Raw genomic sequence first — 20,101 nt, 5'->3', positions numbered from 1 at the left:
TATTCTAGAAAAAATTATTTGATACGCTATGATCTTGTAGACTCAGCATATCTAAATCGGTGGAATTTGTGGATCCCATATGGGTCTCATTAAGTTCGACAATTCAGATGCGTAAGCATTATATCCTTTTTAATCTAGTAAAATAACTTTTACCGCTCCCTTGATTGATATTCATTAAATTCTTATCACTTTATTTTTATTTTATGAATTTGTCTGAATGAAATTGCTCTAAAGGACGGTAAAACAAAACACACTTAGAGAAAGACCAATATAACACCGTTTTTTTTTTCTTTATTCGTGAATTATTGTGACAATAACCTTGCCAATTTCAAATATTCGGGGTCACCAATGATGTGAAATAATTACGTATGACTAAATCTGAACATTCCACAACTTATGTGAGGTTTTTAGGAGTAATTTTAAAGCATATCGTTGCACTAATCACCATTCTATTATTAAAAAATTCATTAATCATCATCGATACGAATCCAATGAAAATTTTTTAATCGCCAAACGGTACTCCCTCGACACGTGTCAGTATAGCATACCGTTATATATGTAATTTAGGCACTCTGGTTTTCTTTATATTCCTACTAATCAAAGCTTTTCCAAAACCTTTTTCTCAACACCAAGTCTTTTTTTTTTTGCCCCTTAACGTCTATCAGGGCGCAGAAGAGAAAAGGAAGAAGGAACCAGAAAAAGGAAACGACTGCAAAAATTACATTAAAAGATTTAAGTTTTGTATGTCTCTCAAATTTGGGTCGCGTCATTGTGCTTGACTTTATTTCAAAGCCTCACCACTTTTACAAAGACTAAAAAGAAATTTATTTATTATTCCTAAATCATCCGGACAAGATTTTTTTTTTTATCCGGACAAGTTTGTAAAAGGAAAAAGTTAAAATCATCCGAGCATAAATTCCATTTCCATCCCATATATTACGCCGAGATATTAATAATATTAATTAATAATATTCGAACGAGGGAAAAATATCTATAAATTCAGCCTTTTGCTCATCTTCGCCGTAGCAGATCTCTCTCTCGCTGTCGGAGGTGATCCTTTTCCTTCCTTCGCAGTCTCTGTAAGTCGTCAGTGACACTCTCTCTCTCGTTCACGCTCTTCTCGATTCTCTCGAGCCAAATGCGCGCCTGCCCTGAACTGCTCTCGCCTCTGTTCTCGATCTCGCTAGAATTAGGCTCGAGTGGTGAGTTGCAGAGAGAGAGAGGGAGAGATGGTTTTTGTCATTTTGGTCGGTCCGACGAAGATGGGTTTTGGTTTGATACTGCCCGAGCTCGAGGACGACAGTGTAGTCGCGTTTAGCTAGTTCACCACGTGAGCCTTTATCGTGGCTGATTGATGAGTTGATGGAGCGTCGTTGATTCCTCTTTTCCGAGGCTCCGTAGGTGCAGTTAATGCTGCTCGTGGGGTGCCTCTGTTTCGATGAATTCATTTTCTGTCCTCGGTATTTGATCAATCTGACAACGAAGTTGCAGCGACTAAGTTAGTCGCTGCTCGATTTTTATGAGTTTTCAGCGTCGGCAATGACTTCTGTTCAACTCTGCGATTCATTTGCTTCTTGTTTGTTGTTATGCATTCGGTTTTCCGTAAGCATGTTTTCGAATTTGGATCAATTTGAGCTCTGTTTTTCAGACAGAGGACGCTCCGGGAAGATAGTGGAAAAAATGGCGAGAGCTCCCATCTTTATGGTGGGGATTCTAGTTCTCTGTTGTTTCTCCGGCGTGACGAGAGCGGAGTACCTGAAGTACAAAGATCCGAAGCAGCCGCTGAACACCCGCATCAACGACCTGCTGAGCCGTATGAGTCTGGAGGAGAAGATAGGCCAGATGACGCAGATCGAACGCAGCGTCGCGTCCTTCGAAGTCATGAAAAAGTACTACATCGGTGAGTGCGACACGACACGACGATCCGTTGAGCTAGGATCGAACGATTTAAATGTTTACTAAGGCATGGGGTAATTGTACTAGGGAGCGTATTGAGCGGAGGAGGGAGCGTCCCAGCTCCGCAGGCCTCTGCGGAGACTTGGATCGACATGGTGAACGATTTCCAGAACGGTTCCTTGTCTACCCGGCTCGGCATCCCCATGATTTATGGGATTGACGCGGTCCACGGCCATAACAACGTGTACAGGGCGACGATATTTCCTCACAATGTCGGTCTTGGAGCCACCAGGCAAGTTGAAAACGTGTTGGGACTGCGGTCTTCCGTCTCGGTCGAGTTTTGATTGATTACATGACCGAGCTATCAAACTATGAAATGAAATTTTGAAAAGCCGAAAGTGGGATTTCAATTGAGATGACTGTAGAATAGCTTTGCTGATCGGTAGTGGCTGAACAGCTACGATAAGGACAGATAGCAGCCAGAAAGGTTTGGTCAATTCTGCAATGTTTGCTAAAAGCAAAATATTCGTCATGAGTGCTCGGCTTCTCCAATTATTGATGTGTTGACCAGAAAAAAACATCATCTGATGCGATCATTAGCTAATGGCTTAATTCCGTCTTCACCCAATAGGGATCCTGCGCTAGTCAAGAGGATCGGAGCTGCGACCGCACTGGAAGTGAGAGCCACAGGGATTCCCTATGTTTTTGCGCCCTGTATTGCGGTGAGAGGGCGCGGCTCTGCTTGTCTCTTTGGATACATTCGATAAAATTGTAAAAAGGACGCGTAGAGCCAGATAAACCGGTCTCGTCTTCAACCTTATCGGCATTTACGTGTTTACAGGTCTGCAGGGATCCGCGATGGGGTCGGTGCTACGAGAGCTACAGCGAAGATCCCAAGATCGTTCAGGCCATGACCGAGATTATCCCCGGATTGCAAGGTGATCTTCCTGCTGGTTCTCGGAAGGGTGTCCCCTACGTCGCCGGAAAGTAAGCAAACTCCAGAGATCTTCTTTGCAGTATAGAGCACGTATCTTCATTTTGCACGTCCTGTTTGATTAAACCATAACTGCGGTCGCAACTTCTTTGTTTGTCGTTCAAATTGGGGGTCAGCATGGAACACGGGCACTTAGTCAAATTCTGCGACTTGAACTGACTTGTCAGACGAAATCCTGGATGGGCTGACGCGTTTGTGGAAAAAAGAGAGGGATTTTTCTGATGGGAAACTAGGAGTGCTTTCTAGACGATGAATGCGCACGATGTTTGTGGTCCAATAAAGCAACATGATTGGACTTTTCTGGTTAGGATTTTGCTGTCATGGACCATGTGTTCGCTTAAAATATTCGGGCGGAGCGTGCGAACAAAAACGAAAGTCATCATACCATTCATCGTCACGGCACGAAGAGCACGAAAAGATTAATTTAATGATCGGCCTGACCCCATTTTCAATCTTTGACTCGGTAGTTGGCGCTCAACTTGGATAGGGAAAGGTCCAACTCTTCAACAAAATCTGCAGATTTTAGATGCATTCGAATCTATATCTGTACATTTCTCAAACTTTCTATCTTCCCTGTATAAGGCTGAGAAAAACTGATCACTAGCTCGATCGTGCTTATGATAAAATACAATCTGGTGATGGATAATACAGTCATGCTGGTGAATCTTAGTAACAATTTAGGTTATCTAGAAGCTCATTAAGCTGTCAGGTAGAGCTAATTTTTTCTTTGTAGTCCCCGCAAGCATGATTTCTAGTTCCGTTCAAGTTGTGCAATGTAAGAGGAAAGTCACACATTACATGTCTTATGCCGCCGCTCCTGTCTTTGGATTTTGGATGAGAAAACCATTCGTCTTGCTTATACAGTTAGATATTATCTCACTATATTTTTTCCCAAATTAATAAACTATTGAAGGAAGATGCCTCTTCTCTTTCGTTTTACATCGTTTAACTTTGGAATGTGGCAGTAAATAAGCACAATTATTCTCAAAAGTACAATAAACGTGCTCTGTTCTCTGGGTGCACTGGGAAGGACGTCTGATGCATTTTTTACGCTTTCCTGGCACAGGAAAAATGTGGCTGCATGCTCAAAGCATTACGTTGGCGATGGCGGAACGACCAATGGCGTCAATGAGAATAACACTGTAACAGATTGGCACGGCTTGCTTGGCATCCATATGCCGGGTTACTACACTTCAATCATCAAGGGTGTCTCAACCGTCATGGTTTCGTACTCTAGCTGGAATGGAGTCAAGATGCATGCTAATGGCAATCTAGTCACAGGCTTCCTTAAAAACAAGCTCCGTTTCAGAGTAAAAGATCGTCTCACTACCGTTTCAGTTCCGACTCCATGATTTGCATTCGATTGATTGAAAAAGTGACAAAAATGCAGGGGTTTGTCATATCAGATTGGGAAGGTATTGACAGGATCACCTCTCCCCCCCATGCTAACTATTCCTACTCCATTCAAGCAGGAATTAGTGCGGGCATTGACATGGTTGGTGATTGATTATACATTATGCTGTATGAGACGAGATGAAATTAAAGAGATTTTCATCGGTCCATACTCAAGTTTGATTTGATCTGTTGCAGGTAATGGTCCCGTCGAATTTCACGGAGTTCATCGATGGGCTAACCTTCCAGGTGAATAATAAGATCATCCCCATGAGCCGAATCGATGATGCGGTGAGGAGAATACTGCGAGTCAAATTCACAATGGGCCTATTCGAGGATCCACTGGCCGATACCAGCCTAGTGAACCAGCTAGGAAGTCAGGTTTGCTCGAGATCAATCTACTGGTTCACTTAGATGTCAAGGATGATTTCTGATCCTTACTCATCAAATATGGTTAACTTGAAAAACAGGAGCATAGAGAATTGGCTAGGGAAGCTGTCAGAAGGTCCTTGGTGCTCCTGAAGAATGGCGAAGGAGCTGATGCGCCATTACTTCCTCTTCCCAAGAAAGCGCCAAAAATACTTGTTGCTGGTAGCCATGCAGATAACTTGGGGTATCAGTGTGGTGGATGGACAATTCAATGGCAGGGACTAAGTGGCAACAACCTCACTAGTGGTAAGCGACAGTTCAATGTCTCCGTTCTTCCTGATTTACTGTGAACTTGATCATTGTTTCAATCATAGAATAGCTCTACTTTGCTAACTTCATGATCATGTCTTCCTATAGAATCTAAGAGACCGAATGTTCATTTTTCCAGGTACAACAATTCTCAGTGCCATTAAGAACACTGTTGATCCAAAAACCAAGGTTGTCTATGAGGAGAACCCGGACACGGACACCGTCAAATCTGGCAAATTCTCTTATGCCATTGTAGTAGTGGGAGAACACCCTTATGCAGAGACATTTGGCGATAGCTCAAACTTGACCATTGCCGACCCAGGTACAAGCACCATAGGGAATGTATGTGGAGCTGTGAAGTGTGTGGTCGTCATCATCTCTGGTCGTCCTGTCGTGATCCAGCCCTATGTCGCAGTGATGGATGCTATCGTCGCTGCTTGGCTTCCAGGAACTGAAGGCCAAGGGGTTGCAGACGTTCTGTTTGGTGATTATGGCTTCACAGGCAAGCTTCCTAGGACATGGTTCAAGACCGTGGATCAGCTTCCATTGAATGTTGGGGATCCTCATTACGATCCCCTCTTCCCATTTGGTTTTGGTCTCACCACCGCTCCTGTTAAGAGGAACTAAACTAGGAATTCAATGGGGACATTTACACTGTTTTTGCACCGCCAAGAATCATTGAAATTTCCATTTGGCGGAACTTATGTTGCTATGAATATAATTTCTATGCTGCTAAGCATCCGTAAAATAAGACCATTTGTACGACTAAGAGCTGCAGCGACTCACTTCAGGAAATTCAGAACGTCTAAGAAAATCCAAAATGTAGCATGACTAATCTTCTTAACCGGGAGGGGTGCACAAGTGACTTAGAAACTGCCGATGCTCAAAACCAAGTCAGTGAATCAACTTCAGTTAGAGACACCAATTTGAGAAGGCGAGTAACTCAATAAGCTAATGAATTTTCTTCCACAGCTTGCCCGGTGCAGCTTCCTTCAAAGCCTTCGCAACCTAGCAACCTTCTTATTCCAGCTTCAAACTAGCCAAGGAAGCTAGACTCCAACATCACATCATACAAGGCCTGACGCCATGATGATTTGGTTAGACCATGCTTCGACAGAGAGCATCTAATCAACCCAACAACTGCATAACCAAACAAATTTACACCAAAATTGATACTTCCAACACTCCTCAAGTCCTGCGCGTATTTCATTTGTTAACCAGCCAAATTAGCCCGAGAAGCTCTATGATCACGCATTTGCATATCATAATGAGTGAAGTTAAATCATGAATCACAAATAAGAGTTAAGGGGCACATATGTGAGACACGGATATAGCACTCCCTTGAGGCCTAGTAACATAAAACTATAGCCTTCGGAAATTTATATAAAAAGAGGCTCACTATAGGTAAGATAAAAAGGACACAGAGCGTTACATTTATAGAACAAGGAAAAGAAAAGCGTACATTATTCACGTAACAACTTTAGTAAAACAGACATAGTTACAAACAGAAAAGAGTAGTGTCCACACATCACCCTAAGCTGCATTAACTTCATCAGCTGCTCCACTAGTAGACGTCTCTGCGTGCTCAGCCTCATTTAGTTGCCTCAAGATTTCCGACTTCTTCTCCAGAAGAGCTTCGATTTTACTATTTACTTTCTCCAACTTCTGTTTTAGCTTGTCAAGATCTTTAATCTTCTCCTTCCCATCAAGCTTTCTTTTCTTGTCACCCTTAACCTTCTCGTCCTTTTCCTTCTTATCAACTTCCTCACCTTTCTGATTTTCATTTTGCCCTTCTCCTTCAGATTTGTTAGCATCTTCGCATAATTCAATCTCTCTTTTAGTAATTTCAGTCATACCCTCTTCAACCTTCTGATTCTTTTTTTTAACGTCTCCTTTCTCCTCCTCTTCGTTTCTATCATCCGGTCCATCATCATGCTTCTTCCCTTTCTTCTTTAGCTTCTCTTCTTTCTCTTCTTTTCCTACATCAGTTTTCTTGGTCTTCTTCTTCTTCTTCTCTTTCTTCTCCCCTTTCCCCTTATCTTCATCTGCTGTTTCCGCATCTGAGTCGCCCCTTTGCTTTTCCTTCTCTTTCTTCTCCTTCTTCTTTCGCTCTTTCTCACAGTCTACTTGTTCCTCATCTTCATCTTGTTTCTCCACATCCTCTCTATCCTTGTGCTTCCTTTCCTCTTCCTTCTCCTTGATTTTTTCTAGGTTCTTCTTATCTTCCTCCTCATGTTTTGTGCCTTTTTGCTCATCTGCTGCATTCTTGTGCTTATCCTTCTCTTTCTCTTCCTTATCCTTTTTCTTATTCTTTTCTCCTTTATCCAAATCGTCATCCTCTTTTCCTTTAGATTTATCTTTCTCCTTGTGTTTTTCATCCTTTTTCTTGCCTTTATATTTCTCTTTCCCATGTATATCCTTCTTTTGCTCCTCATCATTTGCCCTCCCTTCATATATCTCTATGTATTCTTCGCTTCCCTTTTTCTTCTCCTCCTCTCTGTCGTCACTTCTAATCTTCTTTACTCCTTTCTCCTTGGAGTTCTCATCATTTCCCTTCTTGACATTCTTGTCCTTATGTTTCTCTTTTTTCTTCCTCTTACAATATTCTTCACTGTCCTCTGAATCCCCACCGCGTTTCTCTGTATCCATCTCTTCTTTTTCCTTGCCTTTCTCATACTTATTCTCTTTCTTATTCCCTTTCTTTTTCTTAGTCTCCAGGGACTCATCATTCTCAATTCTTTTATCTTGATCACCATTAATACTGCATTTCTCCTTCTTCTCTTTCTCCCTCGCTTCCTCTTCACCTGTCCTGACTTCATCATTATCGCCGTCATCACAATCGCATTCTTTGCCCTTTCTCCCTTTGTCCTTTTCCTTCCTTTCACCCACATCCATTTTCTTCGATTTCTCCTTATCCTCTTTTTTAAGCTTCTCCTTCTTGTCTTTCTCATGATGTGGCTTGATTTTCTCCACAGTTTTGGTCTTTAATTCCATTTCCATCTCAGTCTTCTCTTCCGGCACATCATCTGGGTCTGTAGCCTTGCTCTTCAGCTTGACTCTTAACTCTTCCTTTTTCACTTTTTCCTCGCATGCACTGGATTGAGATTCTCCTTGCATGTTGGCTGTGTTAGCTGAAACTTGAAAAGTACTTCCTTTGCCTCCTTTGTCTTCTAAACCTACACACAAAGCAATTGCATTAAACAATCAGTGATGACTTATCATACTTTTTGACAAATTCTCTACCTCATATCCGTGAAAAATAACAATGCAAAGAGGGTAGCATGGCAAGCATTGCCAAAGAAAAGATTATATAGCACAATTACAGCCCTAGGGGTTGGCGAGGGCCATCAGGGCCCCTTGGCCACTAGGTGTGCAGCGAATTTTTTTTGACTGTACTATACCAAATTACATCAAAATTTCTTAATTCACCTCCAAGCTATGATGTTGCAAAAATAAAATAGTTCATCTTGTCCCTGGTTTTTAAGCTTTTGTGTATCCCATGTACCTCGAACACTTTGGTTCACAGCACCCCCTTTCACTCACCTTTTTCCATAACATCTTGGCACCCTAGAGAGCAGGATTTCTAGTGAAAGACTCCTTTGGAGGTCAACAAGCAGTCGACAGTTTATGGACAAGAAGTGCGATGAAAAAGGTGTGAAGAATCAAAGAAAAAGCTAGATGTGTATGATTAATTAACCAGCTCTATTTATTATGTTTGTGATAACATATAAGTCAATATGGTGAAACATCCAACATGCCCAAGAAGCTGTGGATGACATAAGGGATTCAAGTTCAGTTCTGACTAAGGTTCTCGATATAATGCAACTATTTTCACAAAAAATTCCATTGATGTGTTCTTACTCTATCTGGTGGATCAAGCAAGGAAACCAAAAAACGTGCTTGCAGCCGACTTAATTTTACAGCATCAGAAGTTAAACTTCTGGATCGTTTCCAAGAAATGAAAACTTCCCTCTAGTCTCTGTCAATTCCTACCCTAGCCAAATCGAAGTGAACACCAATCAAGATTTTCATCACACTCTGACAAGACAATCCCTCCGCATGATCTTTTTCTTCTTTCAATAGACGAGAAAGAAAATGAAAACGCTACCATTTACAAGGACGACACAATGCTTCCTTGCAGCAAAACAAAAAGAACTCAACACTTCTCGGCGAGAACCGAGACGCCCTTCGCTGTTTTTATCATTCAAAGCCGAACGCGATCGATCGCTCGTGCAGAACACAGCGCCCATCACAAAACCCACAATTTCACATGATTATACATCCCCAAACCCATACTCTCGCACCATAACCATTCAACGCTCCGAAATTACGGATTGAAAGACAGAGAGGGATGTCTAACGGTTCACAACATCACGTTGCATGATCACGAAAAACCAAAACCCAAAAGGCGTTTCGCAGTGCTTCTCACCTCGCGTCTTGTCCGACAGCCAAAGGGACTGCTCGATCCCAGAAACGAAAGCGACGCGACGATGTCGGGTGAGGTGGAGCTTCCTCGGTCGGGTGCCAGAGGACGCGTCGAGCTGCCGCTTATATCGAACTGCAGGAACCGCCCCTTCTTGGCCTGCAACTGCGAGGGATAGATTCTGCCTACCGACAGAAATTAAACTCGCCCGCATGCGAAGTAAGAGTTCGATGTTCTCTAGTTGAGTCTAGACTACAGCCCACACGGCGATGAGCAGTTTCGGTTTCACGTACGTTGACGGTCTTTTTCGTTCCAGAACGAGCGCGTAAGACTTGTTTTTATCTCTGTTTTGGGAGTGAAAATAGCCGATATTTACTTACAAGAAAAGTTTTTTTTAATCTCTTTAAAAAAATCTCTTTTGGTCACCGACAAAAAAATAATAATAATCTCTTTTGTTTGCACAAGTAAGATATATGATTGCGTGATAATTTTTAATTTATTATGAGAGTAACTTCTATTTTAGATCATAAAAATTAAATGATAAATAATTATAAATTGTCCTAAAGTCTACTTCTTCAAGAATTTATGACTCACAACAAGTTATTATTCTAACATAGTTAAAAACTATTCTATTTAATGTGAACCATTTTAAAAATATTAAACATATATATGTTATTGTGTTTCATGTAAATTTTAATTTTATAGGATTTTTTGTATAAATGTTGATTTTTGGTTTACATATGTTATTAGAAAAAGAAAATTTTGCCATGTGTATATTTGATTGGAAGTAATTATCGGACACCCGAACCCTAGAGTGCCAAAATTTGATATGGGATTATTTAAGTGTCAAAAGTTAGGAAATGTATAATTAAGTGTCAAAATCAGAACAAAATTGATCAATTAAGTACTACTTGCGAAATAATCCAGGCAAAATCCTAACATGGTTTTTCCAACAAGACAAGTACAAAATGACATTGTTTTGCATACTGACATGATTAGATAAGCCAAAAACGACGCCGTTTTATATGACGACGTAACTAGATAAGAAAAAAAAACGAAGTCATTTTACCTCGTTTTAATTTTAATATAAATATTATAATTTTTAAAATAACTATTTTAAAAAATCGAATTTTAATTATTTTTAAATTAAAATTTTTATTTTTATTTTTTATTTTTTGTTCTTCTTCTTTGGCCGGCCACCGGCCACGACGACGGTCGGCGGCCGGCCACAGGCGAGCCTCGAGCTCGCCTGGCTCGCTGATGTTGGCGAGCTTGAGGCTCGAGCCTCGCCTAACGTTGGTGAGCTCAAGCCTCGCCAAAGGCTCAAGCCTCACCGGATGTCAGCGAGGCTAGAGCTTTGCTAGAGGCTAGATTTGGCGAGCTCGAGGCTCGCTAGAGGCTAGATTTGGGCGAGTTCAAGCACTGGCGAGCCCGAGCTTGCCCCTCGCTAGATCTAGCGAGGCAAGCCCTTTGCCTCATCGGATCCGGCGAGCTCGAGGCTCTCGCTTGGCCGCGCCCACCTGGAGGAAGAAGAAAGAAAGAAAAAAAAAAAATAAAAAAAGAAAATAAAAAAATAATTATAATTTTACCACCTCTAGTAGGGTAGACTAGATTGTAGGTTATCTTTAATGGATTGGTAAATGGGTCTTAAATGAGTACAGAGGGTTACGAAGTACACTTATTTAAGACTTATATATTTTAGTCATTTTATTTTTAAAACCAATCATGGGTGCTTTGGGAAATAAGGCTGACCCATTAACGACCCATTTAAACATAAATGGGTCAATAATTGGGTCAATGATCCATTTGACATCTCTAGTAAATACCAGTCGCAGACCCAAAAATAAAAAAAACAAAAGGTCCCAGTCGGGTAGCAAGATTAGGTTCCCTTGTGTGCATTAAGAGTTTCACACCCACGCGCTTCCAACGGTGGACGTCGACTACGCGCGCGTATCTTAACCACCAGCCAATGTACAGATAATTTACATTTTCTCATTTTATTCCTAATAAAATATAATTGCACATTGTAAAAAAAAAGTACACAAATTCGGACTTACAGCATGACTGCATTTCAGTGGGGTGTGTGTATTTTTTGTGTAGCAAAAATGGTGGTCAAAGTGGGCAACTGCTCTGGGGATTAGAGCATCAGTGGTTTATTTTAAAGGCCTCTTGATATTAGGTGAATTCTACTTGTCACCCTCATCGGCCCTTCCTTTTTTCTATTTTTTTTTTCTAATGTATGATTTTTATGACAAATTATTACTTTTCCTCAACAAACAAGTATGAGAGGGAAGATCCTTTTTATTTCTATATAAATGAAATAATAGAAGACAAGAAGCTTGGTTTTATTTGAAGTATAAAACTCAATTTGAAAATCTTGCCATGTGCTAAACAAAGTTTGGTAGATCTTAACATTTTAATGACTGAGCCTTGTTGAATGATGTCATGTCCCCTTTGCAACTTTGATTTCATCTCCATGATATACATTTTTCTAACAAATTATTGAGATTGATATCTCGAATTTAAATATGATTTGTCAAGACCAAACTCAAAGTTGGAAGCCGTTTCATAATTTAAGGAATGTCCACATGCCATTTGTATTTAACCCCAAATCAAAATCCAAATTACTTTCATGATTTGTGGATGGCTAGGGCCAGACTTTCACCACCACCTTCGTGCCTTGTCCATAACCCGACCTCTAAGGCGCATGACAAAATTTCTGAAATAGAAATTGATTTCTAGCTAAATCAATTTCTTAATTTCTATTCCCCAAACAAGTTTCTGAGCAAAAAAACCCGTTTGATAACGATTCAAAATTTTTATTTCTAAAACATAAATCCGTTTGATAATAGAACAAAATTTCTATTTCTAGGAATAGAAATTAATTAGATAACAACATAGGAAATCTTCAAATACAAAATAATAGTCGAAATAATACTAAAATAACATAGGAAATCCTTAAATACAAAATAATAGTCAAAATAATACTAATATATTACAAAAGTTGAAAATACAATTTCATGGAATTTCCGACATATTATTATCCCTTGCCATTTTATTAGTAATTATTTCCTAAGCGTATTTATTTGGTTTCCCTCCTCGATCAATGTATCGTTTGCAAGCTCATCTTGTATAAGTTCAGACAAGTACTGCAGAAGCATGAATATGGGTGCTATCAATGACGCTTATACAACCTTGTCATTTTATCAAAAACTAGTATTATACAAGATTATCAACAAAATAAAATTAATGGTGTAAATGAATATATAAGAATTCTACCTTAACGTAACGTTTAATGGTTAGAAACCAATTGGGGAAGGTCAGTTTATTTTGATTCTCGAATAAAATCAGTCCAGCTTGCTCATCTCTAATTTCTTTATTGTTGCTCAATGAACCTTTAATGGCCCTTGCATAGCAAAGAGAGAAATTCTCTTGAATCTATTGCCTTCGAATTAAAATTCAAGATTGTGTAACAATCTAATTATTTTGATTTTGCAAGAATTTTGAATTCGTAAAAAAATAAGGTTAAATTTCTAGGCATGTTTTTTATTCATCTATTTCGTAAGAACTTTTTCTTTAACTAGCCATGTGCGTGCCTTTTCTAGGAGGAAAGAACCCTATTGTTTTTAAGTAAGCTAAGTAAGCATTTAAGAACTTTGGTCGTTTTTGAAAATTGGGGACCCATTCGATTGCCTTTCATCCTGAAGAAGTTATCAAAAAAAAAAAAATTGAAAAAAATGCAAAAAAGAAAAAAAAAACACAAGCAAAATAAGAAAAAGAAAATTAGCAATGTGGTTGTGGTTATGAGTGAATTAAGTTAGCAAGAAAGCGCAAGGTTCTTTTATATAGTTTGATTTCGCTTTCCGATTTCTATTTCGAAACCGAGAAGTTAAAAATTTTAGCTTCGATTTATTCAATTTCTTTATTTTGGAATAGAAATCTATTTCAGAAATAGAGAAATCAAATTGCGTTACCAAACAAATTTATGTTCCAAACCTGTTCCGGAGAATAGAGAAACAGAAAAATCGAGAAACAAAAATTTTGTCATGCGCGCCGTAAGCTTCCTCTCTAATTTGATGAGTCAGTTCATGGATTCATCTATTCTTTAAAAGCAACAACATAAGGAGAAAAAGAAATTGAATCCCAACGCAGGCAGATCAACTCAGTCAGGTAATTTTGCAGGCTTAATGAGAAACTAAGAAGTCAAGCAAAACAGTTTGCAAATTGGCAGGCTACTCAGCAACCAATACGCGATTCGATAGATTAAGCGGGAGTATGAATGCCCTTTTCTGATGATCAACATGTACCAAATAGACGGAGCACTCGCAGGCTTGAAATAAGAACAGCTTCACAGCCTCCGCTGCTTCCGCGTCCGCCGAGCTTTGCTGATCCTTTGATCTCGACTCCTCCCTTTCCATAAATAGAGAGAGAGAGAGAGAGAGAGAGAGAGAGAGAGAGAGAGGTCAGATCGGAAGATGATGAGCTCTTCTACAGGGAAGGGAAATCTCAGTTGAAGCTGATTTTAGAAGAAAACACAAATGCTCAAGAATTTCGTCGGCAATTGGTGAATAGCTTGCGTTGTTTGTTAGGGGTTTTCCCTTGATTGAAGGCTGTGATATTAATCATCCTTTTCTTGGAGGTAATCTATAAAGATGAGATCGGATCCTATTTTTTATTTTTTTTTCAAAAGTACAATTATATATCTATGAATGATGGATTAAGCATCTGATGCGTGGTTTGGCTCGAAATTGAAAGGTGATTCGCGTGCATGAATTACAAACAAATTAGGTAAAAAAAATTCGTTTCTCATACTAATTAAATTATCATATTTCATTGTTCATTTAAAAATCTAAATTTGAAATTTTCAAGTATCGCATACGGAAAAACTTTCAAAGTGAAAATATAAAAATTATTTAAGACATGCCATTAGCGATAACATATTTCTCTTCATTTTTTTTTTTTTTTTTGTGCAATATAAATTTTCACAATGTTAATCCTCATATATGGTATTTATTTATTTATTTACTTATTTGGGGCCAGAATCCTCATCCGTGGTTAAAAAAGATATCGCTGATTAGGAATTTCAAAAAAGATATCCCCTCGGAGGGCGCTTTAGAAGATTTGCCTAAAACCTGAAGACGCAGCCGCAGGATGTGATCGGGAAGGCTAAGAGGAGAAAACGTACTGGAGGGTGAACTAATGCCAGCGTCCATGGATTCTCCATCTCCAAACAGGCTCCGCTCTGATTCTGAAGCCGAATCTGCCGACAAGGTAACTTTCGGCTTTGTGCTTTTTCTTGGTTGTGTTAATGGAAATGAATGTCCTTGACAGGAAATTTGAGTTTCTCATGTTTGTTTGATAAGTTTTCCTGCTTCCTTCCTATCTTCCATCCGTCTTATTTCCAGATATTTCTAACTTTCTTTATTTTTCTTTTGGTGAAACTCAACCCAACGGAGGATCGGATCAGCCGTTTGCCTGAAGACGTTATAGGCTTTATATTGTCTCTTTTGAAGTCTAGAGAAGCACAAGCCACTTGTCTTCTTTCCAGAAGATGGAGGCATTTGTCTGCATGTCGGGTCACCAACCTTGACTTCGACCGGCGTGAGTTGTTGGACGAGATGAAAGATAACCCCGAGTTGGCAGAAAAGGAGAGGGAGAGATACGTGGAATGGGTGGACAATGCCTTGTATCCACATTTTGAAGGATACCACTTACATAGATTTGCATTAGGCTTCAACTTGAATATTTCATATCAGTCTCACATCAATCGGTAGATTAGATTTGTGTTGGCAAAACGAGTTAATGTTCTCCAACTGATTTTTAACCCAGCATCTCTAGAGGATTTAATGAATGATCGTGACCCGAGTCACTTGCCATATCTCTTAGGCTGGAAGACACTTATGGATGCTGATGTAGGGTGTTCACAATGGGCTTCATGTCTAAATAATTTTGCCTTTAGCCCTTCTTGGCATGTTTGCTTGAGGTATCTTGAAGAGCTCACCTTGCATCGAATCACTGTAGAGGGAGAACTCATCGAGCAATTGTTTGCCAATTGTTCGGTTCTAGAGCGATTAACTTTGCACGATGCTTTTGCTTTGGATAAGTTGAGAGTTTCTGGCCGATCATCGAAGTTGAAATACTTGCTCGTATCATGTTGTGTCGATCTTGAACGCGTTGAGATTTTTGACACAAATCTTGCATCCTTCACTATCATGGGAATGGATATTCCAATGTGTTTGGACAAGCTTCCCCTTCTGTCTGAGATATGTATTATGGGAACTAGCTGGGGGTTTGTGCATGCAGCCTTGTCTTTTCTTTCGAGTCTTTCTTGTCTGCAGATTCTCAAACTTGACTTATTTATTTCACCTGATGTAAAAGCCTTGACTGATTTTCATAAGGTTTCATAGGTTATGTCGTTTTTGCTATCTTTGTTGTCATTGATACTCTCTCTCTCTCTCTCATGTAGGAAAACTGGCATATCTATGCCTAAATTGCCAAGTGTAAGCAATTGAAAGTGAGTGTTCAAGGATATGGAGATGCAAGCCTACTTCCATTCACTCTTGTGATCAAGGCATGTCCCTCCTTGCGAAGTTTTGTGTTTGAGGTGGGATTTTAGCCTCATTCAAATCTCCATCTAGTTAGACATTAGACAAATGTAGGAGGATAGAATATAATAAACCAAGCCACTATTGAATCCTATTCAAGTCTCTGCTTTTAGGCATCATTAGGACAGCACGTGATTAGTATTTACATGATGTGACAATCACGCATGCATACTTTTTTTTTTTGGCAAATTCTCTCTTCCACTAGCATTCTCCAATCCATTGATATCTTTTGGTGATTAATAATATACGGCATTCTTCTTTTTCACGTCAACCGTTGACGTGGCCGTCAAATATGCTATGCAAGCAGAGAGAATTGAAAAGAGTTGCTAGATCTTCCCATATGTACCTAAAGGAGGTTGAATTTTACAACTATTATGGTTGATCTTGTGATCATGAACTGGTGAATTACCTTGTTGAGAATGCCATTTCTTTAGAGAAGTTAGTGGTGAATCCCTGTGAAGAAGCATATTTCCCGGATGGGATGAAAAGATTGAAGGAACCTAGAGAATTTGCTTTGCAACAGCTCAAGGGAAAGTTGCCTTCTAGAATTGAGCTGGTGATTAATTAACAAAATCAGAACATCATTCACGTGGCATCCACAGAGTTGTTATGCATCACTTTGATTTTGCAACCTCTTCACCTCTTTAAAGTTAGTTTTTCAACTGCGGATATATGTTTGTTTATTAATTATTTGTTGCTCTTGGTCTTTTTTAGCTGGATTTATAAGTTGTGTAATAGCTGTTCTGCATTTTTAAACAACATGGAATGCAGCGAGACCATGAATAATGGATGATTCCGGTTTATGGTTGAACTTCCTCGCGTGTTTCTACTTTTTGAAGTTACAATTGCAAGTTTACATCATCAATAAGATAATTCTCCATTCAATAAAAACCCCATAATTCTGCCCAACATCCAATGTAATCTTCCATACACAAGATTGGACACAAAAATTAAGTCTTTTTTTTTTAAATTTAAAAAAGCCTCACAAGTCAATGCGAGGGTGATTAGCATGGTCTTAATCTTCGCTTGTTAAAGGAAATTTGCGACTTTTACCACTTCGTGGTTTTCGAAGTGTGGTCCTTAGACAATGCCGTGATTATATGCTAACTCTAATGTTTGCAACATTAGGCCTATCATCATTCTTGAGTAACATGAACAAAACAATAATCATATAAGTATATCACAAATGGCAAAATCATTGTTGATATCTGATAGTGATCTTCTAAGTTCCAAGTCAACATCAATTACTCCATTAGTATATCTTGCTGCAACTCCTGAACAGATCAATCAAGCACGACCAAGAATCCATAAAGTCAAGCAAAGCACAAGAAAGTTTGGAAATTGGCATGCAACTCAGCAACCAATTACACAAATTGAACCGGGAATGGAATGCCCTGTGTATAGCTTTTGTTATAGAAAATGAGATTATAGTGTTAGTTGATGTACATTCGTCTTACTCAAATGTTGCAGGTGCTAGAATAGTATAAAGATGAGTTAGTGCATGCGTTTAACTAGAAAGAGGTTGCTGAGTGGCTCTGTCCAATACATAACTTTTAGCTCCAGTCAACCGGTGCATTTACCTTTATTTTCTTCTCTTGCCTTGTTCTATCTCCCCAAGCTTTTAGAAGGTTCTTCTGTATGATACTAAAAGCTTGTATCATATATATTGTATCGTCAAAATGTCACTAATTTTCTGTCAATAAGGGTTCATTTTCTGGTTGTAGTGATGATTTTTTTTGCAAAATGAGCAATACTAGCATCCATGAAAAGCCATTGTTAAAACTCTACCAAGCTTTTAGGAGGACAAATGGAAATGCGCTTATAGTTTACCTAATTTATGCATCATTTCGTATAGATTCATATTAATTGAAATCGGGACTCTAAGACTACAGAGTGCAGAGTTTTATCTCTTCAAGCACAGAAACATACCTAGTGAAATTGAGTTTTACTATGATGACCAATCAAAGGAAGTAACGGGTCGAAGGTGGAGACTACTAATGAGATTTAACTAGATGAATTGAGAGCTTAAAAGATCAAAGTGGATGGACTTATAACTTATTAAACCAACATCTCATCAGAGTTGAACAACGCTGCGTCTTCTCGCCCACATTATCATGCGAAATCAAAGCGGTGTATTTTGTATGACACTGGTATTCTGTAGTCGAGGGCCAAAAAGAACTCGAACACAACATTTTGATGTTTGAATAATAAAGTTTTCAAGATATCTTCCAACAATACAAAGAGTGAGAATTAAGAACGACTATATTCTTTATAACAATAATTAAAAATTCAAGATTGTTCTGATTTCCAAAACTAACTGAAAGTTAACTAATGTTGATTTTGTTTGTATATCTACGCACACTCAAAAGCTGTAGAAATTCTTTAGATCCTCTTTCTTGGCATACCAGCTTGGTATTTATCTTCAAAATGTGAGGATACAAATCCTTGGAGGAGTTCCTAATCATCCCCTCGCTGACTCCAGTAGCAAGTAATATATTTGCACAAACATTCGATTATTTATATGCACATGTTGTCTCAAATGCCATTTACATATGCACCAATATGTCTTTAGTTGTTTAAATTGAATAGGATTGGGGAAACTAAAACCTTGGGGAGACTTCTTCTCTTCAGAGAGCTGAATGATAATGTAAATAATAGCTGCTGCAATAGATATGGGGCTCCTCCTGCAAAATTAGAGGATAAAAACAGAGGAGAATACGTTCAGCACTTGAAAAGGAACAACAGTAAAGCATTTGAACTAAACCTAGTAAGTAATCTTTATACACAGCAGGTCTACATTGACAAACCTGCTCAAAGCACGTCTTTCAACCTCAATAGAAGTCAGATCAAAAAAAAAAAACCTCAATAGAAGAAAGATGAAATGTCGTCAACCAAGTTTTACAATTTTCGACTCTTCCTCCAGCTTTACCATTAAAATTCCAGCCGATAAGAGAATAACCATTGAAAAACATTTAGATTGTACAGTTTGATATCATCTGTCAATGCTTATATCAACTTGTCTGTCATCAGCATGTCCACTCGTCTCTTGCATCTAAGTTGATTTTGACGTACAGTACTATGTTGATGTCTGTCCGGCTTCTCTGAAACAAGTAAACTAACAAAATTACGGATGTCTATAATACATAGAGAAACATAAAACAATGAAGCCCAAAACCTGATCAACCTGAAAAGCATAAAAGTGTCAAATGAATTAAGATGGATTCTAAGATGGATTACCAGAATCAAGCATTTGGTGTTTCGCTGTCTTGCTGTTTTTGTTTCTCCCTTCTTTCTCTGTCTCGTGTGCAGGCTGCCTTGTTTGGCCCTTCTCTCCTTTGCTGTGGCTGTTGTCTTAGCCTGGTTCTTTGCTGCCGTTCTTTCTTTCCCTGTTCTGCAGCTTTACCCCTGGTACCCTTCTACTCTTTTGACTACCTTATCTTCTGAGTGTAAGCTTTTTGGTTCCAGGTCCCTTGCTGTACGGTTGTAAAGCCTCTTGGTTCTTAAGTCAGTATATTTCTTACCTTTCACAAAAAAAAAAAAAAAAAAAACTTTTGCTTCTTATCTAACCAAAGGGTAAACAGCACCAGAGTCTCTCCCACAGTCCAAAGACGCGAACGACCGGATTTGCAGTCACATCCAGGCAGGGCCCGCCTTCAGATTCTGCCGGAATGAACCGCTGGTTCAAACCGGAGGTCGATGCACCCTCGTCTATTCGCGCAATCCAGATCGAAGAGAAGGCTATGAAAGATCTCGAGCGATTCTACAGCAGCGTAAAAATCGTCAAGAACTAGTCTTGACCGGCGTTAGGGAACACATTTTTTCCTTCATGCACTTTTGTAAATTGGGCTGTACAGATTGACATAAGTGTACATTGTTCTCTTAATTTTATAGTATAGTTTTCCTTTCCCTTTGAACACCGAGCTTCCTTAACTCCTTAAGAATAAAGATTCTCGTCATTGACTCTCAATGATCTTCGTGCATGTTCATGCACATCCTGTAAAAAATAGAGACAGATGCCGAGAAGACTCTACGTGCGGATTTTAATCTGTTCTCATAAATGTCAAATTTTGCTGGCATTGAGTTTCTATTGATTGCGGCAGCTCCATTCATCTT

At 39.2% G+C, this 20,101-nt stretch overlaps 2 protein-coding genes across 4 annotated transcripts in view; one reads left to right on the top strand and one right to left on the bottom strand.

The window, feature by feature from the left end:
* Window positions 1-987: 987 nt before the first annotated feature.
* LOC104443077 (beta-glucosidase BoGH3B) lies at window positions 988-5,729 on the top strand. Of its 2 annotated transcripts, none has more exons than XM_010056438.3 (10): window positions 988-1,079; window positions 1,649-1,900; window positions 1,984-2,188; window positions 2,528-2,618; window positions 2,738-2,883; window positions 3,957-4,200; window positions 4,281-4,385; window positions 4,481-4,663; window positions 4,753-4,957; window positions 5,100-5,729. In XM_010056438.3, the coding sequence occupies exons 2-10, from the start codon at window positions 1,681-1,683 to the stop codon at window positions 5,585-5,587; spliced, it is 1,887 nt and encodes a 628-aa protein (XP_010054740.2). In that variant the 5' UTR covers window positions 988-1,079; window positions 1,649-1,680; the 3' UTR covers window positions 5,588-5,729. The 2 variants fall into 2 exon arrangements, with proteins under 2 accessions (XP_010054740.2, XP_018732057.2); XM_018876512.2 differs by lacking the exon at window positions 988-1,079 and adding an exon at window positions 1,124-1,202.
* A 562-nt stretch (window positions 5,730-6,291) lies between these two features.
* The window catches only part of LOC104443046 (golgin subfamily A member 6-like protein 22), a 41,215-nt gene continuing 27,405 nt past the window's right edge, over window positions 6,292-20,101 (bottom strand). The window contains exons 1-2 of one of the 2 annotated variants that reach the window (XM_010056412.3): window positions 9,390-9,640; window positions 6,292-8,136 (exon numbers count right to left, since the gene is read on the bottom strand). In XM_010056412.3, coding sequence (XP_010054714.2) covers window positions 6,494-8,136; window positions 9,390-9,597 — 1,851 coding nt within the window. In that variant the 5' untranslated portion in view covers window positions 9,598-9,640 and the 3' untranslated portion in view covers window positions 6,292-6,493. Of the gene's footprint in view, window positions 8,137-9,389; window positions 9,641-20,101 lie in introns of those variants that run through there. The other variant, XM_039314302.1, reaches the window with a different exon arrangement.

Source organism: Eucalyptus grandis, chromosome 1, assembly GCF_016545825.1.
Source record: "Eucalyptus grandis isolate ANBG69807.140 chromosome 1, ASM1654582v1, whole genome shotgun sequence".
Lineage (NCBI taxonomy): Eukaryota > Viridiplantae > Streptophyta > Magnoliopsida > Myrtales > Myrtaceae > Eucalyptus > Eucalyptus grandis.
Note: the sequence above shows the minus strand (reverse complement) of the source record. Positions and strands in the feature narration are given on the sequence as shown.